Genomic DNA, 12,927 nt, shown 5'->3' with positions numbered 1-12,927 from the left:
TCGTTAACTAGTTAAGGTCAGAGATGAGTTTAGTGTTATTAATACAAGCATGAAAAATTGCCCTAAGCCCCAGGGCTCTAAACTTTTTGACTTCGGCCTGTTTAAGTTAAGTTGAACTCTTTTTCAAGCACCACTAGTCTTGTATGAATTCCGAATTCCACCTCTTTAGGTAAGAGAAAGTTTACATTTTTCTTTCAAAGAGAGAATAAGTTGAGTGTGTTTTAAGAGCTTAAAGCCTCAAAGGTGTTATGACAATTTGTTTCTTTGTTTTCTGCACTGAAAGCCTGAACAATACTAAAAACTCTCTATTCAATTTTTTTTGGCACTGCGTTAAAGTACCTGGAGGACAAGCTAAGAGACCTTCACAGTTTCCGTTTGTAAATCTCTGACAATCCAGGCCTCGGTAACCTTGCGGCAACATGGATTTCATGAAATATTTCTGGATTTTAATCGTTTGTTCTCACATCGCTTCTCAAAGAGGTAAGATAATGTCTAGTTTTCATTTTCATGTTTCATGTTTTCTGAACTGCATGCCTTTTTCACTACTCAGTACTTTATCTGTCTGATGCAGTAGAACCCCGCCTTACGGCCACCCCGTAAGTACGGTCACCTCGTTTTTACGGCCACTTTATTCTGGCCCTAACAAAGGCTCAGTCAGTCATTTTCTTATTTAAAGAACCCGTTTAGCTGATACTGCCATCCCGTTAATACGACCAGATTTTTGTGGCCCGTTGGTGACCTGATTAACGGGATTCCACTGTACCTGCAATTTACCGTTTCATAAAAGAATAATTTAACAAAGAAAACATTGTGAATCTCTACAGGTTCTACATCGAACACTGCGAAATATTTCAGATAAAAAAGTCAAGTTCAAAATCTATATTGCTTCTGACGTCTGCGTTCAAGTGAATCCTCTTGGAAAATGATAATTTTGGTGTTATGCAACCTGCAAATTGCCTGGAAAGGGCATCAATATGTATATTTTCAAAGGATCCCAAACTTGCTGAACTAGCTTCCTGTTTTAACTTTGAAATAGGAGGACTGTTATAAAAAGTTATTAATAACTATCCTTAGCCAGCAGCAAACTATGGCTTCGGTCACTTCGAAAACAACATACCCTAAAACCGACTACAAAAGCACCTTCATTAAATATCTAATTAACTTCGCTCTTCAGTAGAGATAGCGTCAGAATTTTTTTCTGAGTTTCTTTGTCGTGGTCTGGACTAACTAAAACCCTGACAAAAAGGTTTAGGCTTTTCTTTGTGCAGATTGAAAATACCCACAGTTAACGTTCATCTTATAAAGGTCTTATCCCAATATCCTCTAAGCACTGTCGAAATCCATAGTGTACAATATTTACGAGTCATCGTTGACTCCTAACAATCAGTATTATTCAGGTGGTGGGTGGGAGGAAGCGGAGAAGAAGGGGGCAACACAATATTTATGTTCTCATGTATACAAAAAAATGAACGATTACTTCCATTCGCCGAGTTTACACAACCATTGCTAGCCAATATGGATGACTTGTGTATATATTGGTCAGCAGTGTTGGCCAGCATCCAATCGGATTGCTTGAAACAGCACAACTTGCACCGAAGACAGCATCAAGCCCCGGATGTGACATATAGCAGTGAGCTCAAGGAGAAAGCGCAAAGCTTGGCGGAATTTATGGCGGTGTCTGACACGCAATTGGAGTTTTTTCAAGGGAGTGTGGACGAAAACTTGTTTCATGGCGTGTCCAGCCATCCGCTGACCATAAGTGACGCCATACAGCATTGGTAAGTAATGTAAGATGAACATAAAGAACTATGCCGCAATCTAGATATGGAGCCACTCCTTTGTCATATCTAAGAGCAGGGCTCGAAAAAAGTGCCTTCCGGTCGTGCGGGACAAGTATGATTCTCCTTCTGGGCATATAGCTTTTCATTCTCATAAGCCTGATGGGCAAGGGACCAGGCAAGTCGTCTGCCAACTAAATCATTAAAAGAGCAACCTAACACTCGCCCAAAATTTGAGAGCTACTTGTCCCAAGGGCAAGCTGGGATTCAAGTTGTTTTTTAGTCCTGTAAGAGGGGCAGTAATCGCATTACAAGTACCATGATTAAGAGTTTTTAAGAACGTACGAATGTCAATAATGTAGCCAAGTAAAAACTGAGGTTTTAATTAAATGTTCAGCCCTGCTTAATTGAAAATGTTTTTTCACATGCCTGATATTTTCAGCTCGATCCGTCATCTTCTAAGGATTATCGTCCATAGCATTTTAATAGAACTATTTCACCAGTTTAAAGCGGTATAACTGTATCTAATTTGACCTTTTGATAATTTCCACTGCAGGTATAATCGTGGTCGATTTTACTACTACACGCGTCCAAACCTCAGCTTTGAAAACACGAATTTTATTCAGGTAACGTTTTCTGGAGAGGACGATCCATTTACGCTACATATTTCACTGGCACAGCATTTTGGAATTGGAAACCCAGTCTTCAATCCGGTTGTTTTTCTCTTAAAAGACCGTTATAGAAGGCAGGTGCTGGAGTTACACACCAATTATCATGACGCGGAAAATATGGGCTTGGAAGCTTTTTATGTACAAATCTTTAAATACAATCTGCAGACTATAGAGAGACTTGAAAAATTAAACCTCTTCTCTTTACAACAGAAATGATAGTGGGAGAAAAGAGGTTGGGAGTAATGGAGGCTAGCACAGACAAATTATGTATTTGTTTACTCATTTTTTAAGAACTGGACTCGCCTTTTTCTTGCCTTAGCTCGTGTGGAAGTCATACACGAAGATTGGGTGTGGTCAGGCTGTAGCGAACAAGGAAGATGGCACCGTCAGTACATATATAGTGGCTTTATATGAGCCGCCAGCTGACCGGTCAACTAGAAAGGATCTATTGTCAAACGTCTTCGCTCCAAAGCCGAAACAATAAGGTATTATAAAAACCTCTTGTCTTGATTAGACACATCGCCACTGCGAAATTTTTACAATTTATCAAATCCCAATCGTAGATAGAGCGGTTTTCAATTGAGTGTGTTTAAAGAGAAACTCAAGTAATCACTCTGGCCAATCCCAGAGGACAAGAACGATCCAATGAACCAATCGAAACACTGGAAAAGTTGAAAATTTACAGAGTATGTAAATAACATGTAATTAACATGTAAATAACCAAAAAAAGACTGTAAAGAATAATTTACATGATTTTTCCCCTTTTACATGTTTTGGAGGTTTCATGTAAATAACATGTAAATATTTTAAGTGAAACATGTAAATGATGAAGAAAACACTGTAAATGTTTCAAAGCAAAGGGCTAAGATCATGTAAATAACATGTAAACTGTTCCTGCAAATACTGTAAATAGCCTGTAAATTTCTTGTGATTCAACCTGGAAACCCGTAAATAACATGTAAATTTAATACAGGGAGGGTGCCATAATACTGTAAAAAACATGTAAATAAAAAAGGGGAGGCTGTAAACAACATGTAAATAAAAAAAGGGAGGCTGTAAATAACATGGAAAATGAAAACAGGAGCCTGTAAATAACATGTAAATCGAAGAAGGGAGCCTGTAAATAACGTGTAAATCGAAAAAGGGAGTCTGTAAATAACATGGAAATCAAAAAAGGAACCCATAAAGAACATGTAAATCGAAAAAGGGAGCCTGCAAATAACATGTAAATCAAAAAAGGGAGCCTGTAAATAACATGTAAATGGAAAAAGGGAGCCTGTAAATAACATGTAAATCAAAGATGGGAGCCTGTAAATAACATGTAAATCGAAAAAGGGAGCCTGTAAATAACATGTAAATGGAAAAGGGGAGCCTGTAAATAACATGTAAATGGAAAAAGGGAGCCTGTAAATAACATGTAAATGGAAAAAGGGAGCCTGTAAATAACATGGAAATCGAAAAAGGGAGCCTGTAAATAGCATGGAAATCGAAAAAGGGAACCTGTAAATAACATGTAAATTGAAAAGGGGAGTTTGTAAATAACCTGTAAATTGAAAAATGGAGCCTGCAAATAACCTGTAAATTGAAAAAGGGAGCCTGTAAATAACCTGTAAATTGAAAAAAGGGAGCCTGTAAATAACATGGAAATCGAAAAAGGGAGGCAGAAACCCTGTACGATAAATGACTTGTAAATAATAACTTGAAGAAAAATGCATGGAATGTACTGTTTTATTGTAATCAAATCTGTTGACCTTAATTATAATAGTAGAAAATATGCAAATTTATACAGAATCAGAAATTTATTGCAATCAGAACAAACTCAGTAAAATTCAAATAGTTTTTATATGCCATGAATAAGGTTTACAATGTATACATTGCAACAAATAAAACATGTTTTCTTTTCTATCTATCCATAACAAGACGACTTAAATGTAATTTTGTGCATGGCCAAAATATTTTAAAATACCATGACTGAGCTCCTTTAACCAAATTCAAGTACTTTTCGAGAAGACTACTAAAATTCAAGACCTTTTCAAGATTGTGCAAAACCATGTCATATTGAGCCCTATTTAATTCATAAATAATAAAATGATTAAGAACTATACTGTTGTCAGCTACAACTAGTGAAAATTTTACAATTTAGGTGTATTACTAAATTAAAATTGTTTGCGAATGGATACCTGTCTCAAATATATACTAAATCCACAAAGTCAAATGCAACATAATGATAATACCTTTGTCATAAAATGAATGAATAAACTGTTTTTTCTTAATGAGTAATTAATGTAGGATTTTAATCCTACATTTTAATCCAATTTAAAAATTGGCCTTAATAATGAGAAATGGGGAGGCATGATGGCCTCGTAGTTACATGTAGTGTGCTCAACTCCTGATCGAGCGATCCGGGTTCAAGCTCTAGGCAGGTATGTTCTGTTGTGTTGTTGAGCAACACACTTTACTCTCAGTGCCTCTCCACCCAGGTGTATAAGTGGGTACCAGCGAATTTAATGGTGGGGTAACCCTGCAATGGACTGGCATCTCATCCAGGGGGAGCAGAAATAGTCCTAGTCGCTTCCTGCTACAGAAAGCAGGATAAGCTCCAGCCTGTTGGGCCACGTGGCTCGTATGCAGACTTAACCTTTACCTTATTATGAAAATTACTGCAATGTAAGTGTGAAGTATTGATCAACTTTTTTCATAGAGTGAATTGTTCCTTTGAAATAACAGAAAATAGGGAGAAAAAACATTTACCACAAGATAGAGGTTGACATTTTAAATTCATCATAAAAACATTCATGCCAAAGGAATACTACATTGCATAACATAAAACAAGGCTTCTGACATCTTTTAGGCTATGTTTACAAAGTCACAGTTTCCTTCTTTTTCCAAAACTGTACGGAATCCAAACTGTACAAACATTTTGGACCCCTGACAAAACATTCACTGTAAACAATATTCAAAATTTCTTTTTCTTTTTGTGATAAAAAAACTGTACTGTAAAAAAAAATTCATAGGGGCCTGTTGAAATTGAAAGGCCTATCTAGTACCATAGTTCCCATAACACATCATAAGTTAATAAATTATTGTTCTTGTACTACATGTATGTAAACATAGCCTTTTCTTTTTATGATGAAATCTTATAGCTGCTGTATTGAACAATAAGTATCAACCTAGCAATCTGAGATATTTAAATTTGATGCTAATTCACTAACACAGGTACAGTGTAGGTGATACTTCAAAGCATTAAAAAATGTTTAAAGTGGTTGAATTTAAACCAGAAAGCTGCCAGAGCATATCAAAGTGTTGAAGGTCACCATGTTACACTGTAATGCACCAGGGGCCCATTTCTCAAAGGTTCCAAAACGTTTTCGCACCCAGAAAGCCATACCAAAATCTGAAATCTTATGCTTACAGAGCTGTTTTAATCGCTTATTCTCAATATGAACAGAGGTTTCCTTCACACAAGAAATTTCAGGCATATACAGCTCTTAGTTTTTAGACACAGCTCAATTAAAGATGGCTTTGTGGGCCCGAAAAGTTTCCAGGGCCTTCAAGAAATGGGCCTTGGACCCCTTATAGAGTCATAAGTACTGTAGACTTCTCAGTGGCTGATTTTTTCCTGATCAAGCATCAATGCCAAGGAGTATGCATGTATTGACCACTCTCAATTTTACTTCATCCTGCAAGTAACATAAAACATTTTGTTAAATAAGATAAGTTATGTCTGAGTACGAATGAATCAGCAAATTCTGTGTATGATATCAATCAGTGAATTTTACATTGGAGTTATTATTTTGTTTGTTATCATAATGATTCCAATTTATACTGTGACCTTTGAAATCGGACTGTAGCCGGTCATGTTGACTGGCCAAAGTAATTTTAGCTCTGTCACGTCTCGTTTCTGACCGGTCAGGATATTTATGCAAAGATCAAGTACATGTAATGTGAGCCAAATTAAACCAACAAATAGAGTTTGTTTGTTCCAGTCACTGCTAGACCATTTAAAAATTGGCTTAATATTTTTCTGAACGGATTTAACCCCAGTCACTCGAATGCCATTCCTATTGATCTTGAACGTATGACAAACAGCAAGCGAATGGTCTTTAGCCGTTCGAACAGATACATGTATGCATTGGTGTATGTTTTTATTAGAGGTCATAATAAAAAAGAGATTTAAAACTCTCACATTTACAGTTGGGGATTTGATTGTTTATTCAAGAATGAACAACGTGACCGTCTCAACATGACATGACTGGTCAACATGACCGGCAAGTGAAGTTTTTGGCCAGTCAAGTCACCATTCTGGCCAGACATTGCCCGTTGACCGGCCATTATTTTGAGCCCTGAATATTTATCAATCAAACAGATCTTACATCTACATCTGTAGCTACTGTGTGACAAAAACTTTGCATCTCTGATTGGAAGGCACTGAATGTCAGAGGATGTAGAAGAACTAAACTCAAAATGTGTGGCAGTAAATATTCAATGTTCACTATCTTCTACATCGTAATATTCATGCACAATAAATCAAACTCCTATCAAACAATGTTTAAATAATAAGTCAAGTTATTTGCAGGCACAATTTGATTGTTTCTTACACGCACTTATGCTCTATTGGTGGACAAAGGTACAGCTGATGTCATAAATGTTTGTTTTTGTTTCTTTGTTATGTATTACGAAGCAGATAGATTCTACGTTGTCGTGCATCTGTTCAGTAATAGATCACAGAAGACATCAAAATGTGGTAAGAACATCAGTAACACATGCCTGAAAAATTCACAGATTCTGTGACACACTCTGGTAATGGGTTATGTGAATATTTTTTGTTTTTACCACATTTTGGTGTTATCTGTGATCTACTCAGGGCAGGAAAAAACCAGGTCTGATTTCCTCAGCCAAGTAAATTTTGCTCTTGGGCAAGTGAAAATAGAAGTTCAGTGGCCCGGTGGGCAAGTGAAATTACCATGTAGCCTCAGTAGTCTTGTGAGTCTGACTAAAAATGCCAGCTTGATAAATGATAATTTCCAGTCATTCCATTTCAAAACTTAAGACCTAAAGATTAGTTAATTATTAGGTGGAAAGCAAGAATTAGTTAGGAATCCGAGCGTACTTCATTCGCATTTGTCCTCTGATTTTCTTACTGGCCATCACACTGGCAACCAATATTTAAATGGGGGCAAGTGAAAACTGAAATTGACTGGCCCAGTGGGCAAGTGACTTACAATTTTTTTTCCTGCCCTGCTACAGATGAATGAACAGATGCATGACACATGAAACCTGCATGTATTTGGTAAGAGCCCAATTTTGTACAAGTAAAATGTACAGCTGTAACAGGTCTCTAAAATGCTGTCTGGTCATCCCAGGGTAAGGCAATCGATTGAAATTGATCCATAAATTGATATAAATCAATAAATTGAAATTAATGTAAGTGTTATCAGTGCTATCAATCAATTGAAAGAAATTCATACTCACATGCTAGAGAAGTTTCAAGTTATCAATTTGATTTTACCAAATTTATCAGTCATTAGAGAATCAATTGAAAGTTGGCCTCTCTTTGTTAGTTCACATAAACTGTAGAAAAATTGTGTCCCTCAACACAATGTTTGATTGTAACTTTTTTATGTAGATTTCAAAGGCACTACCAAAGACCCCCAAAACATAGTCCCCGATACATGTATGCCAGCAAAATATTCTGTTTACAAGATACAATGTTATGTTTTTATGCAATTGTATTCATGATTTCGTATTTCACTTTATATCTTTTGTTCATTTCTTCCTTATTAAATGTTGCTTAAAAGATAAGCTAGTATCAGCAAAATTGATAATGCTTATTGAAAATTTGATCACAATCGATTACTCCTGACGAATTCTTTTATTGATTTCTGATATCATTGACTAATTCCTATTGATTGTTATGAAATAATCGATTGACTATACTGTGTCGTCCAAGACAAGTAGATTTTCCTGCCTGGGCAAGTTACTCTTCCTTTTTTTTTTTCAAGTCCTGTGTAGTTTTCATGACAGTTTGAGGTACATGTATACCTCTTTATAAAGTATCGTGGTGTTTCTTTTGTGAAAGAAAATTTCACAACATTTAGCTTACTATCAGCACCAGTGGGTGCAATGTCCATGTACAGTTGTGTAGCATATTGTAACTTGCATGTAGGTACAACTGTAGATACTTGAGTAACTTCAGAATACTTACACAAGCATAAGAGAAATTTCTCTGCTGAAGATGGCACATTACATTTTAGCTTACTAGCATTCACATCAGAGGGCAACATAACCTTACAAGAGAATGCATCAGCCAATAAGCCAATAACAAATGTCGCATGCTCATACTCGGTTATCGAGAACAGATAATAACAGATAATAAAGCCCTTTATGCACAGCAGGTAAACATCAACAAAGTCGATTCCACAAGCAATGTAACTTCTCCTTGATAATGACACATTCACAACCAAAGGCAAAACGAAATGTATACGTATCTTGACGTTACTTTACTCTACTCGTTCAAATTATGCAAAACTTGCTTACCTGTTGTTGTTGCCTGTGATCACTATCTTCAGCTTCTGGGTAAGGGAAAACTTTGCCTTGAAACCGTGCACGATGACGAAGCGAAGGTAGAGTGGATTTTGGCCCCTAAAACAGAGCTCGAGTTCGATGCAGGTTCCAACGAACTGCCAAACGTGGCGGGAGAACCGAGAGGACGTGGTACCTAACATGAAGACCGCTGATTCCTGTTTGTTGGAGATCGGGCACTCACAAGGCTGGTATGCTCTTCTAGGATCACAGTGACGGCAATGAAAGCACAGAACGGTAGAAATCACCAAAAAAACAAAACAAAACAAAACAAAACAAAAAGACAAAATGTCATTTTGGGTACCGAAAAAAAGTCAGCTATCATTTTCGGAAAGGCGATAAGTCCTAACGTTTTCGGGAAATGGACAAAAAAGCCCTAATAAGTACGAGATACACAAGCTCCTCTAGAATAACCGAACAGATAAATTTTTTTTTGCGCAACCTAAAATTAACCTACAGAGCTTTGAAAGTACACCAGATAGCCTAAAACAGCGTTTCAAAGCATTCGAGAGAAAACGGTCGTTGGGCCGGCTGTGTCCCTTATGGTTCCCTGCCTAACCTAACTCGCGTGAGTTCAAACTCGGTCACCGGGGCTCTTTCCGTCTTGAGCTCACACAACACGTGACGCTTTCATGGTCCTTCATGAATAAATACGTACGTGTCCGAGAATTAATTTTTCTCTTTTCTAGAGACGTAAGCTTGGGACGCCTGCATGTGCAGTAACAATTCTAGTTTTATTTTGTCGTTGTGGATGCGCGGAAAGTTCACAAGAAGACAGCTTAGTGCGGTGTCGATCAATGCAGCGATTTAGTTTGGTCAATACCTTCTAACCCAACTTCAATTTAAAGCAAACTATAGCACACACTTGGATTTTAGAGAAGTTCAAATGCTTCAACGTAAAAGGCACCTTAATGGAGGCTTCACGGTAGGTTTACGGAGTTTTAGGGCGGTGTTACATTTTAACTTTACGCGCCTTTAAAAGGTCCCATTTATATGTTCTCGGTTACCCGAGACAACTCTTCCTCTCCCCCCGCCCCCTCCGTCCCCCCAAGTTTAACCTGGCCGGGGTAACTTTTCATTTATTTCTTTGCAAAATCCAACCAACCGTTTACAAGAGGATAGCGAACCTGTCGGTAACTTGGAATTTACATCATTTCAACAGTCTCCGTTGGTTGAACCGTTACACCAGAGTTATATTAAATAGGCCCACTTTTCCGTTACATGGTTTTTGCAGGGTTTAGGCAGGCCTTCTCTTAAATTTAGATCTTTTTGTTTTAAGAGTCTCCATTTTACATTAACGTGGTCTTAACAGTTTTTCGAAAAGCCCCCATTATCTCATTTAGATTGTTTTCACAGCCTTTGTTATGTCCCCCTTTTTAATTTACATGTTTTTAACAGGCTATTTACAGCCCCCCACCGCACCCGTGCAACTTCTAGGTTTTCCATTTACATGGTTTTTACATGTTTCTTACAGGCCCCCTTTTTTTCATTGACATGGTTTTTATATGTTTCTTACAGGCCCCCTTTTTTTATTGACATGGTTTTTACATGTTTCTTACAGGCCCCCTTTTTTCATTTACATGGTTTTTACATGTTTCTTACAGGCTCCCTTTTTTCATTTACATGGTTCTTAAATGTTTCTTACAGGCCCCCTTTTTTCATTTACATGGTTTTTACATGTTTCTTACAGGCCCCCTTTTTTTCATTTACATGGTTTTTACATGTTTCTTACAGGCCCCCTTTATTCATTTACATGGTTTTTACAGGGTTACAAACATAACATTTCCAGACTTTTTCCAGCATTCGCTTGAATTATTTACACGTTTCTTACATGGTTTAGCAAAGCAATTTACATGTTTTTTACAAAGGCAGATACTGTAAAAGTGCGTAAAATATTTTACAGGTTTTTACATGTTCTTCAAATGATCATTGTCAACAAAAACAAAGTAAATCACTATTTACAGAACATTTACATGCTGTACTAAAAGCTGTAAATTTCCTGTAAATTTATTTTACAAAACCCTAACATGTAAATTGTAATTTACAAAGAATGTAAATCAATATTTACGTGCTGTAAATTAAAATTGACATGTCCATGTAAATTTTCAACTTTTCCAGTGAAACTGAGTTATAGCAAATCTACATGTTGTCGACGAGAAGTGCAGGAAAACGTGTACCATCGAGTTGGAACACAGGTAGCCCAAGCTCCTTTTGGAACCGTCAACACGACATTGCGTAACAGCGTTATTATAAGAGTTCGTATGGGAATATAACTATCGTACAAAATAGTTCAAAATAAGGGAAAAAAGTAATAAAATCGACTTACCTGTCCTGTTTTTTGTAGAAATTGTGTTTTTATGGCGTTTGGAGGGGTTTTAGTAGGATTTCAGGGGGTTTTAGCTTCTCTGTATTCCTCTCCCTATATTATCATGTTGACGGTTCCCAAAGCAGCTAAGGCTACCTGTGGTTGGAATTGTTGTTCAGCTAGACTTTCATATTGGATCAAGCCAATCGTGTAGCGTAATAATGCAAGCCAATCACTTTTCGACACTTAAGTGAAAGCTTCTCTAACAACTGACAACCGATACCTGCACACTTTGATCTGGCTCATCTGTGGACTGGTAGATCTGACCGATGCATTGTGTGGCGAAGGCATCCTTTCCAACTAGTTACTGAATTTTTAAAAAGGTGTGCATTATCGCCATGAATCATTCTCTTGAAGACAGGGAAAAGCCAGCAACCTTGGTAACCTAAACCTTCCAAAATGTCAAAAATTGTTAGCCTAATACCGCATACATGAATAAATTTGACGCCGGAACGTTTCACTGTGGCAAGAAGCCTTCACAATGATGTTCCTTATATTTACGCGTATCATGGACAAACTTGTGTTTCATTCTGTATTCCTTCGACAGGTCCATTGTATGATGTGGATGCAAAAGTTTGAGCAACACTCGTGCATTAACAGCGAGTGAAATCTCTTCAATTAAGACCTAGCTTTAGAGATCTTGAATGAAAGGGAATCAAAGAAGCATCATTTTAATAAATATTAGAAGTAGACATTTACTGGCCTTTGTCTATATTATACTTGGATTCATGATCCACGATCACTCGGATTATGTTGTATCATAGGAACCGATTAATCCTTGTCCGGAGAGAATTCATCTGTTCCTTTGATGAGTAGCATGCGAACAGGCTCCAGTGAGCCCGTCCCCCGCCCTGATCGCTTTGCCCTCCGAATTCTTCTGTTTCGCGCTTGCCGAATTTTTTTTCCGTCCTCGCCGGGAGCCTGTTCGCAGGCTATTTGATGAGCCACGTTCCGAGTATTGTTAGAACATTAATTCTAATTTGAATCTTCCCAAAGGAACGCTCCCTTCCGATTAATACTGGTGCATACTGAATCGTAACTATGTATCAGATGATGTTGAGAATAATTATTGGTCGCAGAAGGGATTTTGAACGCTTAATTAATTATTAACTTGAAATCAACCGCCCTAGCGAATTATTTAGAAAAACAGACGTTTCGAGTGTTAGCCTTCTTTAGTTGGAGCAAAATTCCCCATACGCTGTTATTCAGCGATTCATCTGGGCATAAGTCTCGAATTTCATCTCCTGGGTGATTAGACTTCTATTTTTCATGCATTTTACGAGCGTGAGAATTAAAACAGTGTTATCTTGAAATACCACCCCCCCCCCCCGCCCTTCCCTGGGTACCAGAGGTTTTTTCTCGCGCGCGGCGGACGGAAATACTTCGCTTTAGAGACATGACCGACGCTGGAAACAGTGGAAGAAAAACTTCTGGCACCCAGGGTCCCCACCACAGGCTCGAAAACTATAAAGCAGGAGCGTACATTTCTTGGCGGAACGCCCAGCTAATTGAATCACTATCTCAACAATCA

At 37.6% G+C, this 12,927-nt stretch overlaps 1 protein-coding gene and 1 long non-coding RNA gene across 2 annotated transcripts; one reads left to right on the top strand and one right to left on the bottom strand.

Moving 5' to 3' along the window:
* Positions 1-1,610: 1,610 nt before the first annotated feature.
* LOC110066231 (ectin-like) lies at positions 1,611-12,419 on the top strand. Its single transcript, XM_020773441.2, has 4 exons — positions 1,611-1,778; positions 2,335-2,404; positions 2,769-2,934; positions 11,944-12,419. The coding sequence occupies exons 1-3, from the start codon at positions 1,669-1,671 to the stop codon at positions 2,931-2,933; spliced, it is 345 nt and encodes a 114-aa protein (XP_020629100.2). The 5' UTR covers positions 1,611-1,668; the 3' UTR covers position 2,934; positions 11,944-12,419.
* LOC149118432 (uncharacterized) lies at positions 4,160-9,335 on the bottom strand. Its single transcript, XR_016209215.1, has 2 exons — positions 8,987-9,335; positions 4,160-6,129 (listed from the first exon to the last, which is right to left on the bottom strand). It is a non-coding gene; the product is annotated as an uncharacterized LOC149118432 (long non-coding RNA).
* Positions 12,420-12,927: the final 508 nt, after the last annotated feature.

This window comes from Orbicella faveolata, unplaced genomic scaffold, assembly GCF_042242905.1.
Source record: "Orbicella faveolata isolate gen_17 unplaced genomic scaffold, um_ofav_v1 contig_1, whole genome shotgun sequence".
Classification (NCBI taxonomy): domain Eukaryota; kingdom Metazoa; phylum Cnidaria; class Anthozoa; order Scleractinia; family Merulinidae; genus Orbicella; species Orbicella faveolata.
This window is presented reverse-complemented; position numbering and strand designations above follow the sequence as displayed.

Coding starts and splice junctions, on each gene's coding strand:
- LOC110066231 (XM_020773441.2), top strand. CDS start 1,669: ATGGCGGTGTCTGACACGCAATTGGAGTTTTTTCAAGGGAGTGTGGAC. Junction 1,779..2,334: donor AGTGACGCCATACAGCATTG/GTAAGTAATGTA, acceptor TTTCCACTGCAG/GTATAATCGTGGTCGATTTT. Junction 2,405..2,768: donor AAAACACGAATTTTATTCAG/GTAACGTTTTCT, acceptor TTCTTGCCTTAG/CTCGTGTGGAAGTCATACAC.